This window comes from Neomonachus schauinslandi, chromosome 12, assembly GCF_002201575.2.
Source record: "Neomonachus schauinslandi chromosome 12, ASM220157v2, whole genome shotgun sequence".
NCBI classification, from domain to species: Eukaryota; Metazoa; Chordata; class Mammalia; order Carnivora; family Phocidae; genus Neomonachus; species Neomonachus schauinslandi.
The window spans coordinates 4,489,681-4,513,695 of record NC_058414.1 but is presented as its reverse complement, the minus strand read 5'-3'; the positions used below and the strand labels follow the sequence as shown (position 1 = coordinate 4,513,695).

Here is a 24,015-nt window from a genome sequence, read left to right as displayed (position 1 = left end):
ATTTATTTTAGAAAGAGAATGCAGGGGGGTGGGGCAGAGGGAAAGGGAGACAGAAACACAGCAGACTCTGTGCTGAACATGGAGCCCCACGTGGGGCTCGATCTCAGAACCCCAAGATCATGACCTGAGCCGAAAGCAAGAAGCAGACGCTCAACTGACTGCCAGCCCAGCGTCCCATCCACAGGGCATTTTTAATAGTCATTCCTCTGGTACAAATCATAAAGGAAAAGATTATGAGACTCGATTACATAAAAATTGAGATTCTTATAGGTCAGAAGAAAATTATCAGCAAAATTAGGTCAAGTAAAAAATGAAGAAAATGTCTGCAAAATATATCACAGACATAAGGGCGAACCTGTTACAGTAGAGTTTTTACAATTAAATAAGCAGTGGACAAGCACTTCATAAAAGAAATCCACATGGCAAAGAAGCAAGAGACACCTGTCGAACCTCATTAAACCAAGTAAAACAGGATCATCAATACCTGTGAGGCCAGTAAAGCTTAAAATGAGATTGTTCAAACCCAGTGTTGGTGACAGCATGGCAAACGGAGCATTGTTACACACTCCCTCTGGGAGAGCACTTCGGAATGTTCAACGATTGAAGCGTACTGTGAATACAGCACGTGTAAGCTGTGAAATACGAACAACTGTGAGAAAGAACATGCTGGAAAAGTATTTATTAATGTGGGACATGCACGTAAAATTGCTTAGTGAAAAGCAAGCTAGCAAAAAAAGACCTGCAAATCCATACAGTTTTAGTTGCATTTGAATCACGTCAACTTGAAATACTTTGATTTGGGGGTTGTAATAAGCAAGGTTTACTCTCTGTGCAAAATTTGAAATAATCAGTCACTCTGAATGAAAAATCAGTTTCAAATGGAAATATTCCCAAATCAGTTATAATTCCCCAGGGAATTACAAACCAGAAGTTATGCCGATAAAGCTTTGGGGCTTTGCGCTAAGAGCCTTTGGAAAGTCTGGCTGTGATATCCTGGATGAGAAGCAGAGCACTCCTTGGCCCTGAGCTTATAAGCACAAATGGGGACTCCAGCGATCACAGGTTTTTTGCATTCACTGTTGCTACAACTTAGAGTACTTTATGTCCCAGTTGCTGTGACTCATGCATTCACTAGATGCAAAATGTATCCCCAGACAATAACACAGAGTTGAGGGTTTGCTCTACCAATCGATCTTGAAGCAACCTGGAAACATCTAACTCATGTACCAGGGAGCGGTCTGAGGAAAGCATCCTGGAGACTGGAGAGAGCACCGAGACCTGGAAAGGCATCCTCAGACTGGCTCACCTCTGCCAAGACGCCCTCCTTGGGCAAACTTCAGTCCTGCTTCTGTGAGCCATCTTCATTCACACTCAATTTGGCATGCTGAGCCCGGGTTTGGCGAAGAATCCTGCCAGCCAGCTCATCAGGAAAGGCTCTACCCTTGATATCCAGTCGAGCTCTTCTTTCCCTACCCTGGACCCCCAACCAAGTTGCTCTGAGTCATGTTCCATCTACTCTCTACCCTACCTGTTGGCTATGAATCCCCACCTTCCCCTGTTGCATTGGGAGCTAAAGTCAGTCTCCCTCCCCTGTTGCAATAGTCTTGAATAAAATCTTCTTGTTGTGTTTAACAAGTGTCTGGTGAACCGTTTCTCTTTAATACCTTTTACCTCATAAATATGGTTGAAAAAACTCCACAGAAACCCAGCAGGGACAATGGGAATCGATGGAAGATGTGCTGGCATTCCAACACCAAATTCATCACCTGTGTTACGTACAGAAGGTGTAGAATCACCCCCCACCCAGCACGTATCCCCATGGAAAAGTCAATCGCGAATTATGAAGCTTTGAACTGTGGGAAGAATTCAAAAATGCACCCCTTGCTTAGCACCCAGTGGTCCCTTACAAATACAGGAAGCATTCTGGAAGGACATGCATCAGAATTCTGAGTGGTGGGATTCCAGGTGAATACCTTTCTTTGCATTGTCCCAGTTCCCTCTTTCAAAAATACAGCCAGTTCTTCTTATTCACAGATCTCCTACGTGCAAATTCACCTACCTGCTAAAATTCGTTTGTGATCCCGAAATCCATACTTGTGGCGCTTTCCTGACCATAAATAAAATAAAATCTGAAGCACACTGTATGATGTGCCTTAGGGAGAAAACACAGGTGTTGGAGAAGCTTCCTGGCATGAGTTATCGTGCAGTTGGCCATGAGTCCAAACTTAATTATGAATATCAAATAAAGCGTCTTTAAAAAATTACAACAATATTGTGTACTGATTGGTTGACCTATCTGTGACCAGAGATTCTGGATCCTCACCCTGCATTTCCCCCGGGGAATGCTGTGGTGTCCAAGGAGCCTTTATGGACCCTAACTGCCCCAAGTAACCAGAATCACCTGCATCTTCCTGATGTCATGAGGAAGGAAAGCGCTGGGTCTGGGACGCAGGTTGCACGCAGGGGTGTGGTCCCAGCTGGGATGGAATCGAAAGGAAGCAGACACAAGCTGGCGGGAGGTTATGCACTCCGGGCTCTGGACTGACTGAGCGCTTGACACTCACCATGTGAGTTCACCTCCACACTTTCCTGAGGAATCGGCTTTGTCACCTTCAGCTCTCCTGTGGGCACAGAGGCTCAGAGGGTTATGCTTGCCTGTCTCTGTCCAGCAGCTAGTGAGGGGCAAGGCAGGACTTGGTCAGTGTTTGTCATGAGGGTTGGGATGGACCAGGACAAGAAGTGTGTGCTTCTAGCCCCATTCACTGATGCAGATGGTAAGATGAGAGTAGTTGGCCAATGGTATGTTGAGCGTGGGACTTATGTGTCCAAAATCAGTGGTGCTTCCATCCACCCAGACATGGAGGGAGGTGCTCCCGACCTGGGATCTGGGTATTTCCATCACCGCCCGGGTGGCCCCAGCAGTCAGTTCGCTGGTAACTGCCCCAGTCCAGTTTAGAGGTTGTCATATTTGCTAACTGATTTATTTTCTCTCACTGTGAAGGTTCTGCCACCATGAACTCCAGTGAATTCCGAATGAGAGGGAAAGAGATGGTGGATTTTGTGGCTGACTACTTGGAAGGCATCGAGGGGCGCCAGGTCTACCCCGATGTGGAGCCCGGCTACCTGCGGCCCCTGATCCCCACCACTGCCCCCGAGGAGCCAGACACATTTGAGGACATCCTCAACGATGTTGAGAAGATAATCATGCCAGGGGTAAGTCTGGACCCAAGGCTGCGAGACAGAAGGGTTAGCATTAAGGTGGCACCTACTGGGAATTGGGCAGGTCACACGTGTTATGCTAGGTGGAGTCCTATGCTAGGCATAGGTCCTCACGGCCACCTTGCTGGTGAGCCAACGGAGGCCCAGAGAGGTTAGGTGTTCAGCCTGAGGTCACACAGCTAGTAAGTGATGGGGCCAGGACTGCACCCCGGATTGTGTGGACTCCCAGGGCAATGAGTATGCTTTCCTCCATAGATCCCCAGGTCAGGCCCCACCCTGAGCCCCTGGTACATGCGTGAGCCCTCATAGGACCTTTGGGGGACATAGACCCCTGGTGATTTGTTTCAAGTAAGTTCCTTGCTCAAAATAAAGCAAGCACATTTCTAACATTCTTGTGTTTAGCAAGGCAAATTGCATGCCTGGAGGAAATTATTTATTTTACTTGAGAATGGGGGGGGGGTGTGTGACCCTGCTTCTGTGCAGATTCTGTCCATGGAGGCAGACCTCTTTATCTGAAGCCACTGAGTCATGGGGCCACCGAGCTGGGGCAGGGCTGTGCCTCCAGACCAGAATGCCTCTTTCAGACCTGCTGCTCACTTTCCATCTCCCAGGGGTTTCCCTTGACATTTGGGCTTGGAGCGAAGTGGTGGATTCTCGTTCTCGCCTTTGAGGTTGTGCAAACACACTGAGTCACTCCGCACTACGGCACTAAGCCCTTCCAGGCGAGGTGTGGTTAAATGTCAGGCAGAGGGGGTGGTAAAACACTCTGGGCCTGGGTGGCTCAGACCACAGACATTTATTTGCTTCTCATAGTCCCGAGATTGGGAGTGTGAGATCAAGGTGCCAGCAGATTTGGTTCCTGGTAAGGATTCTCAGCCTGGCTTGTGGACGGCCGCCTCTGGGCATCCCTCACACCCCACTCCTAATGTCATTACAGTGTGGGCTAGGGCTTCAACATAGGAATTTGGGGAGCAGAAACATGCCCTCCATAACGGGGGGATGTGGGAGACAATAGAATTTGGAGTTTTCTGGCGGTGTGAGAAGGGGGCATTCAGTGTGCAGAGCTGCGCTGGGATGTGCACGGTCCTGGGTCCCTGGGTCCCTGGGTGGGTTGCAAGGGACAGTAGATGAGCTCTCGGGGCTCCTGTCTGCAGGTATGTGGAGTGAGCGCAGGAATATCCATCTCGAGTGTGGTGTGAGCATCAGTTGAGCGTGAAAGCAAAGGTGCAGGGATCCCCAGTGGAGAATCACTCCTGTCCTTCGCCAGGTGTCAGGGCAAGCAGGGAGGGGACACAGTGAGGGGCCTTTAGGGGCCCACTCGCACTCCCATGGGCCCCTTCCTCCTTAGAAATATGGGAATTTATAATTTGCGAAGGCACTGACATGGACATGAATGTATTAGCATTAGATTACTTTTTTTCCCTGGACCTGAATGTTTACTTCTTCCTTCTGATTCTTCAAAGAAATTAAAATATTTTCTGGGCCCCTAAAAGTATCTTGTAGGCCCTAGACACTGGACCTGCCATTCCCTATACCCCTTTCAGCTCCACCAGCAGCCTCTCTTGCCTGAGCGCCCCAGGCTGGGACTGTGCTGAGCTTCTAGCTCTCTCCAGACCATTGCCCCCTCCTTCTTGGTCCCCACAAGCTCCTGGCCACCCCTGCCCCCACCCCAGACCGAATCTCCTGGTCCTCCCTGGGTTTCTGTAGTATGTGTCCATCCCTCCCCTGCTCAGTGCTCCAGGAGCATCCATGCTGGCTCCCCGCCCTCAACCTGGGGTGGGGGGTGACTGTGGCGGGAGCAGGACTGGTCTTAAGTCCCCAGGACCGCTCCCAGTTCTCAGAGACTCCCAGTCGGCTACCTTCACAACCAGGGTGGTCTTTTGTGCCACATGGGGCCCAATGGACAGTTTGTAACTAGTTTATTAAAGATGTATTCGCATTTTTCTCCAGACCATGAAAATGAGGCGTGTTGGCAAGAATACCTCCACTGCCCAGGGGCGGAGGGTGTCTTTTTTTTTCTTTTTTTAAGATTTTATTTATTTATTTGACAGAGAGAGACACAAGGAGAGAGGGAACACAAGCAGGGGGAGCGGGAGAGGGAGAAGCAGGCTCCCTGCTGAGCAGGGAGCCCGATACGGGGCTCGATCCCGGGACCCTGGGATCATGACCTGAGCCGAAGGCAGACGCTTAATGACTGAGCCACCCAGGCGCCCCGAGGAGGGTGTCTTAAATGCTTTATTTATTCTGTTCCCTCCTGACAGTCTGGTCAACAGCCACTCCTCCCCCCATTTTCTCCCCTCCCCCATCTTCTTCCCAGACTCTGAGATGTTCCCAGCCAGTCCTGCTTTCCCATTCCCAGCGGGCTTGCCGGGCCCCTGCCTCCCTAACCGGGCATGTCCTTGCACATCTGCTCCCTGCCCCCTGACACCCCGGTGTGGCCCCACTGCTGCCCCAGCCTGGGCCCCCCCCACAGCAAGGCTGGGGACAGAAGAGAGGAGGGATGTGGGGGGTGATGGAGCTAGGGTTGCTGGAGGGGTGACTTGCATAAGAGATTGAGTTGGTGGCAGGAAGACCAGCTGAAGAATCTGTGAAATCGGGTTTGGTTTTTCTTTTCTAATATGGATTTTACTTTTTTAGAGCAGTTTTAGGAAAACGAGGCTTCTAACCAGGGAGATGGGCCTCTGTTGTTGCTCTTTCTCTGCCAAGTGCACCTAACCAGGATATAAGATACAGTGTTGCTTTTTCAAGACCTCACCTGCCGTGTCGGCAAGCAGAGGGGACCTGGGTCCTCCCCACGCGGGGCTGGGCTCCCTCACACCCCAGTGTCTCCACACAGGTGACCCATTGGCACAACCCCTACTTCTTCGCCTACTTCCCCACGGCCAACTCGTACCCAGCCCTGCTTGCAGACATACTGTGTGGGGCCATCGGCTGCATCGGCTTCTCCTGGGTGAGCTCGGGGCGACCCTGGGGGATCCTGGCAATGGTGGGAGATGCTGCCGTGGGGACAGGGCTCCTGTGCCCACAGAACCTGAGCAGGTGGTGGTGGCATCTGTGGGAAGGGAGAAGGACTCAGCCTTGGAGAGAGTGCCTCGTAAGGGAACTTGGAATTCCTGGAGATAGAATGAGAGAAGGTTTCCTTTCTGGAAAAGAGCCCAGTTCTGCATAGCAGCACTTCTTCTTTTAGAGGTACTCGGTATGAATTAAAATCACAGCCAAGGCCCTGGAGTTTCTGCAGCCCACGCCTGGGCGTCTGCATTCCTCCCGAGCATTCCAGAGGATTTCTACATACTCTGCAGCTGCCCGGGGCTCATTCCACCTGTCCGCAGCCTGGAGAGGCCCCCGCCCATCACCCACATGGAGTGATGCGGGGCAGGCGGCTCTGGAAATGGGGCCAACTCCTGCCCCCCCGCCAGACGTCCTGGCGCCACCTCATCTGGGGATAAAATACCAGAGGAGCGGCCAGGCTTGGCTCCTCTGTGTGGCTCCCTGCTCCCAGGCCCAGTGCTACTGGAGGGATTCCCTCCTCCCTCAATGCAGAGCCCTCAGAAGTAGAGCGATGGCCTGCCAACAGCATCGGGGATCCCAGGGCCTCCTGGGTCCAAAGTGCTGACTCGTGCTGCCCCAGGACCCAAGGCAGGTGAAGGAGGTGTCGGTTTATGAATGCTTAGTGCCGAGCAGCGGGACCCAGCATCTCCCAGCTCCCCCCAACCTGCCTCGCTTGCTCTTTAGACCGAGACTTCCATCTGTCCGTCTGTCTGTCCGGAGTTGCTGGGGGACAGAGTCAGCCTCCCAGGAAGGGTTGGGGGGGGGGTCATTCCAGGCTCCCTGCCATGGCTCTCTGAACTGCTCTCTGCCAGGTGCCGAGAGCAGCATGAACACGGACAGGGTGGCCTCGGTCACCTCCTCCCTTTGTCTTTGCTGAGCACCCCTTTCTGAAGGACACTTTCTTTCATGAGCTAGCTCGGCTAGTCCAGAGCCATCCTGTCCCTTCGGGGTGACTCGGCATCTATCCCATGATGTCTGTTCTTTCTGCAGACACTCTGATTTCTCTGGAGCCTGGGAGGGCTGCCTCCCTGCCCCTCGGCTGTGCTGGCCAAGACATGGGTTCCTAATAGTGAGTGCAGTTCCCACGCCTGGAGCTGGTCTTGGCTAGGATGGGGTAGGACCCTCCCCCAGGGCAGACTAGCAGGGAGAACATTCTGCTCGTTCTTACCAGCCATGCATCATGGGCTGGTGTGCATCCTTGGGTGGGGACCAAGCCAACCTGTCCTCGCCCCTGTGCGATGACAGAGGAGCGTCCAAGATTGCAGAGCACCATCTCGAGCCCATAAAAGGCGAGGTCAGCGACCTGCCCCGGGGGCTCCCAGGGGATTCGGGCCACCTGGAACCCACCTCCCGGACTGCGTCCAGTCTCACTGCTGCTCTCACTTGTGACTATATAGGAGAATCCACCAGTGTGTCTTTCTAGATCCTTCTGTATATACACGGATGTGGCTAGATGGGGCTGCATGTGGTGCTGGTGGAGCGCAGCCCAGTGCACTGGGGTCATTCTGGGCTGTGCCTTCCATCCCGGCCATTCTCCCACGAGTCCTGCTCAAAGGGCACAGGTCTGAAACTCCTTTCAGCTCATTTCAGGCGTTTGAACAGCCTCTGGGGCTGGGAGATTTTAATCTGAGGTTCAGTGGAAGAGTAAACCCTCCTGCTGCTGCCCAAGTCCTGCAAGACCCGGCCCTTGTTTTGACACCAGCCTCTAGAGATGGGGATGGGGAGGTCACCGTCCCTCCTGGGGCAGATCTGGGATCTGGGGACTGTGGTTCCCTCAGTTCTTCGAGGGCGAGAAAGAAGAGGGATGGCATGTGTGCTAAGCACGCCGCACAGCACGTGCCCAGAGTGGCCCCCCCTATTGCTTCAGAGCTTCCAGAGCGAGGGGTCCTGTGGCTGTGCCCACTCGGTGGGTAAGAGGGGAGTGGGGGGAGGACAAGTCTCAGCCGATGCTGCTCCCTGGGACCCCCGGGTGGGAGAGCATGCCATCACATTAACCCTACCCAGGGATGGGCCTTTTGCAAATGTTTAAGCCTTTGTATGAAATTGATGCTGAGATCCTAAGTGACAGAGCGTACCCGTCCATGACACGCCAGCAGGTGGCTGATTCCGGGCTTCCCTCCCCGCTAGGCCGCGAGTCCGGCGTGCACAGAGCTGGAGACCGTGATGATGGACTGGCTGGGGAAGATGCTGAAGCTGCCAGAGGCATTTTTGGCGGGGCAAGTGGGAGAAGGGGGCGGAGTGATCCAGGTAAGCAGCAGGGGAGGGGTGTTCAGCTTCCCGGGATGCTGAGGGTGACGTCCCAGGGCCATAGTGGCAGGTGGAAAAAAAAGAGGTGCTTGAGCTTCCTGTGTGTCCTTCTGGGGAACAAGCAGTCAGGAAGCCTCTGGATCTGGATTTGGGTCCTGGCGCTCTCTGTCCCTCCCTCCCCCACGCTCCATAGATCAAAGTGGCGCCTGAGCACTTTGCACATTAATTCGTTTAATTCTACAAAAGACTAGGAATTAGGGGCCATTTTAACATCATTTGACAGGCAAGGGCACTGAGGTGCAGAGCCGTGGGGTGACTGGCTCACCAGCCCCCCCAGCCCCCTGCTGGTAAGTTCTAGAGCTGGGCTCTGAGCCTACATCTGTCTGACTGCAGAGCCGTGACTGCCACCACCCTGATCACTGTCCTTCGAGCAGGGAGCGCAACTGTGACAGAGTCCTTCCACAGCTTCTAGAAAGTTCTATGTCAATGAGAACCAAGGTCACTTGACGTTGCTGCCTTTTCTACGCACCGTGTCATTCATTCTCTTCTTTGGACGTGTGTTGTTGACAGCAATGATGTCCCAGGCATTGTCAGGGACAAGTCAGGCACCAGGGACAGTCACTTCCCACCGGGAGCCTCCGGACAAATGCACCAAGGAAATGTGGGCTTTGTGCTCTTTCTATTTCCCAGCATGCACGATGGGCTCTGTTGAACCCACCACCCTCCTTGACATCATTTTTCTGGTGTCAAGTATATGACACTGAAATTGGGAAAGCACCGTTGAATTTAAAGGCTCCGGGACTCAGTTAAAGCAACTGTTAATCTGCCCATGGGCCAGTGAAAGTGCTGAGGCCCGGATTGTGTGCCATCACCTGGCTGGTGTGGCCAAAGTCAAGTAGGAAGCAAGCCCCCACTGCCCGGTGCTGGCCTGCTGCTCACCCAGACCAGGGCTTCTGACTTCCGTGTGTCCGTTTTCTGTTGCTGTTGCTGCAGATTTTGGTGGCTTAAAACAGCACAAACCTGGGGCGCCTGGGTGGCTCAGTCATTAAGCCTCTGCCTTCAGCTCAGGTCATGATCTCAGGGTCCTGGGATCGAGCCCCGCATCAGGCTCCCTGCTCAGCTGGGAGCCTGCTTCTCCCTCTGCCTCTGCCCCTCCCCCTTGCTTGTGCTCTCTCTCTCTTTCTCTGACAAATAAATAAATAAAATCAGAAAAACAAACAAACAGCACAAACCTATCATCTTACAATTCTGTAGCTCAGGTGTCTGACACCCGGGAAGCTCCAGGCGAGCATCTTGCCTTGCCTTTTCTAGTTTCTGGAAGCTTCCCACAGTGCTGGGCCATGGCCCCTTCTCCATCTCCAAAGCCCACAGCGTTCCATCTCTCTGACCCCTCTTTCTCAGTCACGTCTCCCTCTGACTACAGATGAGGAAGGTTCTCCACTTTCAGGGGCCCCCTCAAATAATCCAAGATAATCCTGTGTCACGGCTCTTAGTCACATCGGCAAGATCCCTGTCTCCACGTAAACACTCACAGCTTTGGGATTAAGACCTGGACATCTTTGGGAGGCCTTATTTGGCCAACTGCACGCACTTTGCGTCAGAGTCACGGAGGGAGTCCTAGACCCGACCCCTCGAGCTTGGACTCGACAGGTCTTCGCTCAGGAAGGGGCATTCCTGGGCCCAGCTCAGGTCACTCCGAAGAGCCACGTGCTGGGACTGCTGGCTGACTTCTTGGTGGCCAACAGGCCACCATGGCCAGGCTCGGAGCCCTTCCCTCTGTCCTCTCCTGCCTTCCCGTCTCTGGTTCTCGAAACTTCCATCCTCCGACACTGATTCTGAGCAGGTTTCAGTTTGAGGCCGTGAGCCAGCCTTAAACGTGAACACAGTAGAACAAGGATTTCCTCACAAGGGCAAACTATTTCAGCTCCCTGGACCCAGGGCGAGGCTGTCATGTACCTGCTGGCCTCAGGGAGGGAGGTTGCGCCCCTCCCCTGCTCCTCACCTTGGAAGAAGAGGTTGGCGGCTCTGCAAACTCCAGAACAGCCGACCTGGTTCTCCAGAGGCCACCACAGCGGTCCCTCCTCTAAGGAAGGGCAGAGTCCGGGTACTGACAGAAGAGCAGGCGGCCGCAGGGGGGCAGAAGGAGAGCAGAGTTTCGGGGAGGGGACTTTGGCTTTGAATCCTACTTGACTCAGTTCCAGGTCTGGGGAGAGCTCACACTCCCGGCCACCTGGATGCTGGCGGCAGACTTTACTTTTCCTTTGTAATTCCACACAGTGTGCCCAGATCCACTTTTCTCATCTGTCCCATTCACTCTGAGTGCCCCCCACCCCTTTCCGCCCCCTGTTGGGTGAGCCCTATTAACCCAGACTCAGCTCCTTCTTCCCCCCCACCGCCCCGGGGAAGTCTTGCTTCTGCTGCACCTGTCACTGTGGGCCGCCCTCCCAAAAGCCCTTTGTGGGTTTTCCAGGACCTTCCATTTTCCACAAGGCGGCCACCTCTCCTGTCATTTCCAGCTTTCTTAGGTTATTTTCCTTTTTTGGTCATTTTCTCCTCTCTGTTTTGGAGGGAATTGCTCATCGTTGTCTCCACACCAGTTTCCATTTTCCACATTGCCCGTTTATCCCTTCAAGATCCACTTTGGTTCTGCTATTCCTCTTTACAAAAGTGTCGTCCCCTTTTCACTCATGAAAACCAGACCCATGGGGCTCCTGGGGGCATCAGTCGGTTAAGTGTCTGCCTTCGGCTCTGGTCATGATCCCAGGGTCCTGGGATAGAGCCCCGAAATGGGCTCCCTGCTCAACAGGGAGTCTGCTTCTCCCTCTCCTGTTCCCCCTGCTTGTGCTCTCGCTCTCTCTGACCAAAAAAAAAAAAAAAAAAAAAAAAAAAGATAGAGAAAAGCAGAACTTGACAGTAAAAATGGAAAAGATACAGGACCGTTTTGGGGCAGACTTCTGGTATTATTTCAGTCCTTGCATGTGTGTGTGTGTGTGTGTATGTATATACAAGATTGGGATAATACAATATTTTCTGGATGGTATTTTACCCACTATTTTGTTGGGAGCATTTCCCATCCTTTGAGGATATTATTGCATTATCTTCTACGATGCGTCACAGTTTATGTAAATAATACATGACATACATTGTATCAGATTTTCCCCTTTATAAATAACATCTCAGAGGATACCATTTAGGGCAAGTGCAACGATCTTCTAAGGAAATTATCGCCTTCCTGCTGAGGCTCTCTGAATTAAGACCATATCCACTGTTCATGCTCCACAAAAAGTCAAAAAAAAAAAAACCCACAAAAATAAAAAGAGTGTTTCTGGGTCATTGGATCTTACGACTAAAACAATTTCGCATTCGGCTCTTTTCAGCCGGCCGAGATGATTCTTCTAATTTGATGCTTCTCAAAAATCTTACAAATACCCCATAATCTCAGGCATGCCCTTTATATCAACAGTGACTTTTTACTGAATGCCCTCTCTGGGCTAGGCTTATTCCTAGTGCTTCATGCGATCTTCTTTCAACCTGCAAATAGTTATGAGGGTTGACTGCATTATCAATGACTTCTCATCGCTGAGGAACCTGGAGCCAAGAAAGGGAGTGTATCGTGCCCAAGAGCGCAAGCTAACTAGAGGCAAGGCAAGGACAAATTCCACCAGCTCATCTGTGACTCTTGGTTTGGGTTAGAGTATCCAGAGGTTCATCTTGCAATTATCCTTACTTTAAAGACAATCCCATTTTGCAGAGGCACCGGCCGCCCCAGCATCAGTCGGGAATCATCCTGGCATCTCTTGGCCCCTGGGGTCAAATCCTTCTTCGAGCCCAGGTCCCTCCGTGTTGCTGTATGAGCACATACAACCGTGTCTGTCTGCAGCAGGAAGCCCACCCTGCCCAGCTGACGAGGCTGATTGTCTGCAATCTGTGAGACCCAGACAGCACCACGGCCTGGTGACCGCCGCGGGGCCAGAGCTGTGGAGGGACGCTGCACCCCTCCAGGCCATAGTCCCAGCTTCTAGACGTCAGCACGGTGACGGGCAACAGAGTCAAATGGCAAGTCATCCTCTGAGCTGGACAAACCGGGCCGGAAAATGGTCTCTTAATTGGGTTTGAAAGCTCTTGTGGAAGAAAAGCCAATTGCTCGCCGTGTGTGTGGTAACCCTTGAAACACCCAGAGGAGGAAAGGGCGGTTCTGGCCCCTGAGTCACTTGTCACCAGCATTTCCTTCTGCTTCGTAGCCGGCTTGCCATGGCAACCTTTGTCCCTGCTGCAGTAAAGCTAAGATGTCATTACACAGCCTCAGTTCCAGAACAGACCCCCTGCTCCTCTCTCCCGGGCAAAGCTCAGCTCAGCTTTCCACAAAGGGCCGGAAATCTGCCTGAATCTGACTTCAGGGCCGGAGCCTGTGGGCTGCCTGGAAGCCCCTGAGCTCTGGAGACTCCACTGAGGATTTCATTCTTTCGTTGGGCATTGTATGGGTTCAATCACTTTTGGCTGGGTGAAGGATGGGAGCTTTGTCTCAGCACATGGACAGAGCGGAGAGGCAAACCCCATAATGAATTAGCATGGCGATTCAAAGCCTTTCCTTAGCAAGTGGTTCAGGGGAGAACAGATCTTTGGGGGTCAAGGCCACAGGCAGAGGGTGGGAGGTAGGGAGGGGGCTGCAATCCCACGTGGGTGTTGGGGACCGAACAAGGCAGATGATCCCAGCACTCAGAAGCTGTGTCTTTTGGGAAGCTTCTCCTGGTTCACTTCTGATGAGAAGGAATGAGCCAGCGGATCCAGGACACACACACTGTAGGGCACAGGAGGAAGCCCAGGCCACTGGAGTGGGAGGTCCAGTGCCTGCCCTCAGGGAGCTTGGATTCCCTGTGATGGCCCATTTAGCCTTGCCAGCCCTGTTTCTTCACTTTGCTGTATGAGCGCAGGCAACGGTGTCTATTCACAGCAGGAAGCCCACCCTTCCCAGCGGACAAGGCTGATCGCAACAATCTGTGAGGCCCCAGACAGCCCCGCACGGTCACGAAGCCCACGTCCAGAACCTTTGTTCTAATACCACTTCTACAGTGATTACTCAAGACAAGATGGCCTGAAGAAGTGCAAAACCCACCTCACAGGCCAAATTAAGAAGATCGTATCGTGTATACTTGAGTCCATGCATTTGAGCTACAAAACTGCCGAGTCAATGTATTTATGTTCAAACTTCACCCTCCTCCCTGTAGGATATGTGTTGGCTTAGAAGAATGAGTAAAAGCATCGAAATGGTAAAATAGAAGAGGAAATCAGGATCGCTGAAGGGAAAGGAAGATGAAATGTTAACGGGGGAGGTTGATCTAATGATTTTCTTGTATATTTCTCTGCAAAAACCCTAAAATCTTACAAATCTCTCATACTCGACCAAAATCTACCTTCTTTTATTTTTTTCCTTTCTAATGTTAATACTGTCCCGCTCCTGGGTTTCTTCTAGGATTTACTTAAGATGCAGTGATCGTGAGCAGTGGTGATCATGAGCAGTGGGAAGGGGGGACATGGCCATACATGTGGGGACCCCCCCCGCCTGGAAGGCAGCTGGGACTCCCTGCTATCCCTGCCACTTGCTAGCTGCTCACCTGGACCAAGTTAGTTCCTCTCTTGCTGGGCATCCATTTCCCACCTGATGATGACAGAATTAAAAAACACAGTTATTTCGCAAATTATAGGGGCAGGCATAGTGAGGCGGAATCCGCTTCCTACGTGCAGGGCAATCAGCTTTGCAGCTTCAGATTCCCCTTTTAAGAAAAATAGGGATGCTAATGCCTCCCAACAGTTTCAACACGGATTCCTTTGCTGCCCCTCGAAGCTCATCGCGACCTTTTCTTCGATCCAGGGAAGTGCCAGCGAGGCCACTCTGGTGGCTTTGCTGGCCGCTCGGACCAAGGTGGTGCGCCGCCTCCAGGCCGCCTCCCCGGGGTTGACGCAGGGCGCCATCATGGAAAAGCTAGTGGCCTACTCATCGGATCAGGTGAGTGCAAAGCCCCACTGAGCCTCTACCATCTGAATCCTTGTTTTGTGTCCAATCCAATCCAAACAAAACCATGCGGCGTTTCAGACATTTCCACAGCCGTGCTTGGACATGGGTGTTTGGTATTCTGTCAGTGTGCATGTGAGTTCATGCAGGTCCAGGGGGGTAACCGGCCAGGGTCACAGGGGGGAGCGCCTGGGGAGCTTGGAATCCTGCACCTCCTGTCGGCCATTGGGAGCCACAGCGGGATCCAGACCCCAGGACAGAGTCGAAGAGGAGACAGTGATGGTGGGAGCCACAGGGCAGAAGCTCTTACCTTCAGTAAGAGCTGGCCTTCCTGGGAGGCCCCGAGCCACAATGGATCCACCATCCCACAATGGTGCCGTGTCCTTGGCTCCTTTTCTCCAGAAACCATGTGCTGAGCGTGGCCCCCAAGCGGCCCAAGGCCCCAATGGTGAGAGGAGCCCCCAGATAAGAACCTGGGTGTGCTCACTCTGCTCACTGCTTGCTCACTAATCTGAAAAGCGAGATTCCACAGAACCCGAGACAACACCGGGAAGGAGGTACAAGGGGGGACACAGAGGGCCTGCAGCACAGGGAGCTCTCTGCAGAGCCGGGGGCTCACGGCCACTGCACACGGCACGCACATGCAGGCAAGAATCTAACTCCGATGCCTTCCTTCCAGGCGCACTCCTCGGTGGAAAGAGCCGGATTAATCGGAGGAGTGAAAATAAAAGCCATCCCTTCGGATGGCAAGTTTGCCATGCGTGCTTCTGCCCTGCAGGAGGCCCTGGAGAGAGACAAAGCGGAGGGCCTGATTCCTTTCTTCGTAAGTCAACCAGGCATGTTGGGTATGGGCCCCTGGGAGTCTCCGAGCCCTGCCTGGGCCTGGGGCAGGGCCCTGCTTGCCGTGCTGGTCACAGGCTATGCGGTCCTTGTGTGGTCATGTGGCCACTCCTTGAGGGAGGCTGGAGCAACACTCCGTTTAATTTTCCATCTGCCTGCCTAATCCCAGAAAGAAGGAAGCAGGGCACCCGGCCCGGAGGATCCTGATAAGCCAAGAAGTCTTATTTCTGCTCCTGTTAAAAGGGACACCAGGTGATCATCCCTTGACTGCCCTCTGTGCCAATGTAGATGCTCTGTCATGAGGAATGGATGATGGACCAGTGAACCAAATTAAAAATAAAACCCAGAAGGCCTCACCGCCTAGATCAGTATTCTTAGCAGATACCAAGATGCGTCATTTGCAAGAGATGTGTTGCAAGCAATTATCGGTAAAATATCTAACTAGACAAATAGCACCAGGTTTCTGCCCATCTTGTGCACAAATGGGCATTTTCCAGTGGGGAGGAAATACTTGGTGTTGCAACTAGAGCAGTTAGACATGGGAGTTGTCACACCCCATGAGGCCACTGTAGGATGCAATGTCATGTGTCATGACAATTAACAGTGATCTTGGCACTAGCCTCATGGTGTTCAACCTGGCTGCACACCAGACATACTTGGGGAGTGTTGAAAATATATTGATGCCCAGGCCCTGCCCCAGTTACTTTTACCAGAATTTCTGGAGAGGGAGCCAGGCCTTAGAAGCTCTTCATAGCCGGGGCGCCTGGGTGGTTCCGTGGGTTAAGCATCCGACTCTTGATTTTGGCTCAAGTCATGATCTCAGGGTCCTAGGATCCCGGAATTGGGCTCCGCACTGGGCGTGGAGTCTGCTTGAGATTCCCTCTCCTTCTGCCCTGCCCTCCCCCAAATAAAAAAATAAATAAATCTTAAAAAGAAACGGAAGCTTTACATAACAATTTCAAGATGCTCATGTGCCTCCTGAACAGTCCTCGGTGTCTGAGCGTTTCCTAGCTGTTAGAGCAATCTAGGTTTGGTAGACTTTTATGGGCCGCGTGTTACTCATGCCCACTATTTTTTTAATTTAAGGTTTAATCTTCGAGACAAGCTTTTTTTTTCTCCAAAAAAATTATTCCTATCAATGCAAATGAACTACCCCTCACTGAAAATCTAACTTGTGACTGGGGAAGGCATGGAGGGTATGGTTTGATACAAAATTTGATCCTGATTTATGGAGTTCCCAGGGGGAATCCAGATCATCTATACCAATAATTACACTGTAGAAGGATGAAGAAGATTCAGATGTAGCTCGTGGGAGGAGCTGATGGCCAAGGCAGGTGTCTGCCTGCGATCAAGGCTGACCCAGAGGTCATCTGAGTCACCCTGTCCTGCTTCATTTCCGTGTGCTGCATGACACCCATATTTATTTGTGTATTTGTTTGCTGCCTCCTTCTTCCCACCGTACTGCAAACTATGTGAAGGGAGGGTCCGTGTAATCAATGCGTTATCCCAGCTCCTGGAACCTGCCCCTGATACTTAGCAGACGCTCAATAAATATTTGTCAAAGATTTGGAAGGGAGATCATTCTTGTTAGAAAGACTACCTTTAAAATTCCCACATACAATTTCAGGATAGTTTGAAAGGACTCTATTTAAACGAGGTAAATATTTTTGAAGCTGTACCAGCAATCTTCTAAGACTCATTAGAATATCCCGCCTAAGGAAAAATAAATATATTAAGACCCACTCTTGCAGATTTGAAGAACGAAAGCAATGGAATAGACCACATAAAATGATGAGAAGATTTCATTTCATAAAACCTACAAAACTCATGGGACACCTGGGTGGCTCAGTAGGTTACGTGTCTGCCTTTGGCTCAGGTCATAATCCTAGGGTCGTGGGATCAAGTCCTGACTTGGTCTCCTTGCTCAGCAGAGAGTCTCCTTCTCCCTCTCCCTCTGCCTGCCGCTCCCCCTGCTTGTGCGTGCTCGCTCTCTGACAAATAAATAAAATCTTTAAAAAAAAAACCCACAAAACTCATAAACAAAATAAAAAGACAAATGTTGGCAGGAAATAGAATGTATATTATAAAGTAAATCTTAGAGGAGGCTCACATCTCAATAAGCAAATAGGCAACATTCCGTGGGAAAACAGACAAAATACAAAAACAGTTGGTTCCCCATTCAATCACAGCAAAGCAAGAACACAAATCAGTTTCCATCTTCTAATAACCAAGGCCGTGCAAATCGGCTCTTGAGAGAGGCATGCGAGCATCCCAGCTGTGGGGGTAGACATACCCATGACTTCTTTTGTGGCCGGCTAGGTTTCTCTTACATAGTTTAAGGTTTTAGTAGTCAGCCACACTCACATCTAGAATTGTCCAAACTTCCTGCAGAATGACCCATGTATCCTTGAGAGATGCTCCCTTAGTCTTCTGCTTGAACTGAGGTCCCTGCAATGACGTCTGGTTTCCATTGGTTAGTCAGTGGTCCCGGGATACATTGTTTCCTTTCCTGTGTACCTTTCTGTTCTCATACTTGTATCTCTTGTAGGCAGTAGGCCCTTGTTGCTGGGTTATTGTTTTTTGTCTTTTCTTTTTTTTTTTTTAAAGATTTTATTTATTTATTTGAGAGAGAGAGAATGAGAGAGAGAGAACACATGAGAGGGGATAGGGTCAGAGGACGAAGCAGACTCCCTGCCAAGCAGGGAGCCTGATGTGGGACTCGATCCAGGGACTCCAGGATCATGACCTGAGCCGAAGGCAGTCGCTTAACCAACTGAGCCACCCAGGCGCCCTGTTTTTTGTCTTTTCATCTGTTTATAAATCCAACATGACAGTTTTTCTTAATTTTCTCCATTTACCTAAGGAAATTATTGATACATTTAAATGCATTTCTACAATCTTACTATTTGTTTTCCATCTGGTCCGCCTCTCATATGATGGTTTTTCTAGGCTTTCTTGTCTTAGACTATCAAATGTTTTATGTTATTCCATTTTCTTCATTTTTAGCTTACGAGCTTTATCTTATTTTATTATTACGCCTCCCCTCCCCTTTTGTGCTATTATTGTTATATATTTTAATTCTACGTATATTTAAAATCCCATGAGACATCGTTATTTTATATAGCCGATATTTATTTATATAAATCTCATATTTCTCTTTCCGCTGATCTTTCTTTCCTGCATTTTCTTACTTTCATCTGGGATCATTTTTTTTTTCTGTCTGAAAAACTGTCTTGAGAATTTTGCACTTTGATACAATTGCCTCCATTCTTGTTTTGCTGAAAATGTCTTTACTTTGCCTTCGCTTTCCAATGATATTTTTGCTGGGTCTGGAGTTCCAGGGTGGACGGTCTTTTCTTTTGGCAGATTAAATACATGAGCCCATTGGACGTCGGTTGTCAGTCTCAGAGTGGCTTTTAGGCATGTAGTGTGGAAACGTGACTTTTTCCCTCTGGCGGCTTGTAGCATTTGCTTTTTGTCTTTGTGTCTAGGCGGTTTTGGTAGGATGCAAACCAATTGTTTCTTTGTGCTGATTCTCCTTGGGTTTCACAGAACTTCCAGAATCTGTGATTTGTCATTTCTTTGGGGAAATCGTCAGTTGGGGAAGTTCTTTTTTTTTTTTTAAGATTTATTTATTTATTTGAGAGACAGAGAGAGAGAATGAGTGGAGGGAGGGGCAGAGGGAGAGGGAGAGAGAGAAACTCAAGCAGACTTCCCGCTGAGTGTGGAGCCAGACGAGGGGCTCAGTCTCACGACCCTGAGATCATGACCTGAGCCAAAACCAAGAGTCAGACGCTCAACCAAGCTACCCAGGTGTCCCTATAGCTCTCTTAAAAAAAAAAAAAAATCACTGAATAGTATTCCATTGTCTGGATGTACCTATCAAAGGACATTAAGATGCACCCATTTCTGAGTCAGGGGTTTTCCAGCACCACCAAGCAATTAACTCAGTTCTGATACTATTTACCAGGAGACAGCATTAGACCCCACAGGCGAAGGGCTCAGTCCTACAAGACTGCCCCACTTCAGTTGCCACTTATAACTCCAGGTTGTCACGTGATCAACAGCTATAGATCAGAAATTCCAGGGAGCCCCATCCTTGGGTTTGATTACTGTGTTAGAGCAGCTCACGGAACTCAGATACACATTGACTTGCTAAATCACTGGTTTGTTATAAAAGGATATAACCCAGAAACAACCAGATGAAAGAGATGCCTGAGGCAAGGTCTAGGGAAGGGGTATGGAGCTTCTATGCCCTCTCCTGCTGCCATTCTCTCCAAATCTCCACTTGTTCACCAGCCTTGAAGCTCTCCAAACCCCCTTTGGGGTTTTTATGGAGGCTTCACTACACAAGCACAATTGATTGAATCATTGGTCACTGGTGATTGAACTCAATCATCAGCCCCCTCCCCTCCCTGGAGGTCAGGGGTAGGGCTTAATAGTTCCAATACCCTAATAACAGGATTAGTTCTCTTGGCAGCTAGCCAGCATCCATGGGCAACGGAGCAGCTTTTCAAAAGTCACCTCATTAACATGACAGAAGATACCTTTGTGGCCTTCAGTGCTTAGGAAATTCCAAGGGTTTTAGGAGCTCTGTGTCAGAAATGGGGGCAAAGACCAAATATGTATTTCTCCTTATAAATCACAGTATCGCAGACATCTTGGTTGTTTCTAAGTTTTGGCAATTATTTAAAAAGTGCTATAAACACTCATGTGCAGATTTTTGTGTGGACATAACTTTTCACTTTGTTTGGGTAAATAAACAGGAACATATGTAATTGCTAGATCATATGGCAAGAGAGAGTTTAGTGTTATGAGAAACTGCCAGGTTCTCTTTCAAAGCAGCGGTACCATTTTGCATTTCTAAGAGCTATGAATCACAGAGTTCCTGTTTTCCCACATCTTCACCAGCATTTGGTGTTGTCAGTGTTTTTGATTTTAGCCTTTCAAATGGATGTATGGTGGTATCTAAATGTTGCTTTCATTTGAGATCCCCTAATGATGTATGCTGTTGAAGGCGTTGTCATAGGCTTATTTGACATTTGGATATCTTCTTTGGTGAGCTTCAGACCTTTTGCCCATGTTTTAGTTGGATTGTGTATTCTATTACTGTTGGGTTTGGGGACTTCTTTTTATAATTTTGGATATCAGTCCTTTATCAAGAGTCGCATTTTGCAAATATATTCTCTCAGCGGGTAACTTTTCATTCTCTGAAATGTCTTTCACAGAGCAGGAGTTTTTAATTTTACTCAAGTCCATCTTATCAATTTTGTTCATTCATGGATCATGCCTTTGGTGTTATAGCTACAAACTCATCCCCGCACCCAAGAGGATATAGATTTTCTCTTGTGTTATCTTTTAGGAGTTTTATAGTTTTACATTTTACATTTAGGTCTGTGATCCACTTTGAGCTAATTGTTGTGAAGGGTATAAGGTCTGTGTCCAGATTCAGTTTTTTGTTTTTTGTTGTTTTTTTTCGTATGTGAATGTCCAGTTGATCCAACACCATTTGCTAATGGTAGTAATACTGGTAAGAGGGAGAAGGATGTATTATTTATTATTTACTATTATTTATTATCCCTTTTGCCCATTTATGTGCTCCTTCATTAGAATGGAAGACGTCATTTACATTAGAATTTATATTTTAATTAAAGTTAAATATGTATGCAGCTTCATAATCAATTAGTTCTGTGTGTCTTATAACCGCAATACTGAAAAACAAGGGTCTACTGAAAGATCTGATCGTCCTCACCAAGATGTGTCCTTACCAAAGTCAAAGCTCTAATGTCTCTTAGTGTTTTTCTCCCTTCATCTTTGAGATGGAAATCCAAATGTATGTATTAAGTAATACAATGATGTAGAGAGTTTTAGGGATGGGGGGAGATCGAATTTCATCTCTTCTTTCCGTATTATTTTACAAAGGTAAACTTTTGTGGTCTTCCCTCAGGAATCCTTAGAAAATAAATTTTATGGTCTTTAAGTATTTTTATAGAATGTCGTGTTGAAAACACATACATATTCATCACATATTCACACTTCTACACAAAGGAGGGACGATCAAAGCATGCGTTCATGATTTGGTGGTGGGATTTCAGAAGGCAGCAAAGCATTTCACGATGGCTCTGTGCCCGCCAGTTAGCGAGAACTTTGAAATGAAGCAGCATTGGCGGGCATTTCAGAGTGGCCAAAGGCTTTGTCGGGACATTTTATAAATGTTATTGGGAGGCATCTACCCTGACTACATTTTATAATCCTTGTTAGTGGGCTCTCATGCAAATGGTGGACAAATTCGTGGGCTTAGCAGCAGGTGCCAGATACCTCCACTTGTTGTATTTCCAAACTTATCAGGATGGACTATGCAACAGTTGCAGGTTCATTCGCTTAGTCATTCATTCACTTGGCAAACATTTATTGAGCACCTGCTGCATGCAGGGCCAGCGGGCCCTCCAGGGTCTTATTGGTTAGATAGAGACACGAAGCGAACAGTCGTGTACAGCAGGTGCAGCGTGATCTATGATACAAGCAACCCAGCAGTTCCCACGACCGGAACGCGGGCATCAGGGAAGAGTTGCTGCAGGATCCACAATCTGGAAAGAGTAAGGGATGCAGGCCGAGGGAGGGGGTAGCAGGGCTGTTTGGGCAAAGCACTCCAGGGGGAAGGAAATAGCAATGAAAATGGATGGTATCCCAGGAACCTGAAGTGCTAAGAGGCTCAGAACTTGCTAGGGCCATGAAGCTGGCAGGTGCACCATGATGGGATCCCAAAGCTTCTGCTGCACATGCCATGTTGCACTGCTGTCCACGGAAGGGCAGGGAGAGAGCAAATGGGAAGTCTTAGAAGCTTCGAGAGTGCCCGGAGCGTGAGTGAATGGAGCGATGTCGGAGGTGGAGGTCGTGGTGAGGAGATCATGCAGGGACCAGTATGAGGAAGATGCGCTTCTTCCTCAGGGCAATTTGCAGTCAGTAAGGGAGTTTTAAATGAAAGAGAGACATGATCTGATTTGTATTTTCAAACACCCCTCTGGCGGCCGAGGGGCACAGGGTGGGGCTGTGAAGCCCGGGGCACAGAGCCCGGTGGCAAAGCATGCCTCTGGTGGTCTGTCCATTATAATACAGGCCTAAAACTGGGTGACTGTCTTCATTGTGCATCAATTCAAAGGTACCCTATAAAAATAACAGGGCGCACTCGAGTGGCTTCACTGGGGCGGGGTGGTGGAGCTGCTGTCCTTCTCACGTCCTGTCTTACTAATCCTTCAACCATGGCAAGTGATCATTAGCAAGTAACCACCCACACGGGCAGCGATCATGACTTACTGTAGAATATTCCTTATCTGAAAAATGGAGTTCCATCAAAATCTGGCTTGGCCCACAGGAGTGTATTTGGGATGTAAAAATTATCCATCACATGTGTCGGGGCAGAAAAACGTGATTAATGTTAATAGTAACTGGCAGGTGGTTAGTGTGGCCGACAGGTAATTGGGAGGCAAGACAAGAAGCAGGAAATGAAATATTCTGGCGATTGGTGGAGGATGATGATGGCAATGGGTATGGAAAGAAGGGACTGGATTTAAGAGGCATTCACTAAGGAACTGGGGGCCAACAAAGCAGCAAGTGAGGGACGAGCACAGGAGGACTTCCCAAACTCGGATGGTCCGCAGTCCACCCCCAAGCTCGGAGAGCCAGAGAGCCCAGAAACGGGAGCAGCATGGCGTGGGGGAGACGGTGCTGAGCTCATTTTTGCAGGAGTTGAAGGTTTACGCGTCTAAATAGGGATGCCCCCCAAGACAGCTGAGTTCACCTGGGAGGGGAGGTCTGAACCAGACACAGGTGTGGGTCCCATCTGAGTTTGGGTGGTCCCAACGTTGCTAGGAATACACATGTAGCCCCTACGGTCTGCTTGGGGGGAAAGAGGCCCCAGGAGAGAGCACCAACAGATAAAGCTGTGTGGAGAGAGAGGAAGGCGATGGGGGGGGGGTTGCAGGGGAGCCACACCAGAAAGCTGGGGGCCACACAGCCAGGAGGGACACGACCTGAAGGCCAGACATGCCCCATGATCTCAGGATCCGGAGAGGCCTTGTGTGTTTTGCCAAGGGGGCGCAATTTGGGACTTCGGTAGGAGTCGATTTCCTGGAGTGGCCAGTGGTGGAATCCGGATTCCCCCGGGCTCCTGTGGGAATGAGGAATGTGGGAATGGATTCATGTGTAGGGGGGAAAGGGAAGCAAGGGCTAGTAGCTGTAATGCTGGGTGTGCAGATATGAGCCCGAAGTGTGTTCACATGCTCAGTAAAAAGGACAGTTGCAAGTATTGATGAGAAGACCACTCACCACCAGGAGGAACAAACCACTTTTTTTATTTTGGAAGATTGGGCACCCAATGGATATGCCGCTATGGGAATGTCGTCCTAAAGACCAAGATTGCAGCAAATGTTTGAGGGCATGTATGACATTCTGATAGAAGCCACGGGCATGGGCTAATCCCCTGTATCAGAGCACGAGGAAGGCCCCTGGGGACCTGTGAGGGCTCGGTCCCTTTCCTCACGGGATGGTTCCTGGTGGGACGACACGTGTTTCCAGGTCTTCGCACTATTTGGTGAGCACTATGCCCGTGCAGGGCAGAGGGTGTGATTAACACGCTGCAGGGGATCAGTGAA

At 49.9% G+C, this 24,015-nt stretch overlaps 1 protein-coding gene across 1 annotated transcript in view; it reads left to right on the top strand.

Moving 5' to 3' along the window:
• The first annotated feature begins 3,012 nt into the window (after window positions 1–3,012).
• DDC (dopa decarboxylase) overlaps window positions 3,013–24,015 on the top strand; it is a 62,690-nt gene continuing 41,687 nt past the window's right edge. Inside the window, exons 1-5 of the mRNA XM_021703696.1 lie at window positions 3,013–3,213; window positions 6,056–6,169; window positions 8,395–8,514; window positions 14,384–14,518; window positions 15,204–15,347. Coding sequence (XP_021559371.1) covers window positions 3,013–3,213; window positions 6,056–6,169; window positions 8,395–8,514; window positions 14,384–14,518; window positions 15,204–15,347 — 714 coding nt within the window. The remainder of the gene's footprint in view (window positions 3,214–6,055; window positions 6,170–8,394; window positions 8,515–14,383; window positions 14,519–15,203; window positions 15,348–24,015) is intronic.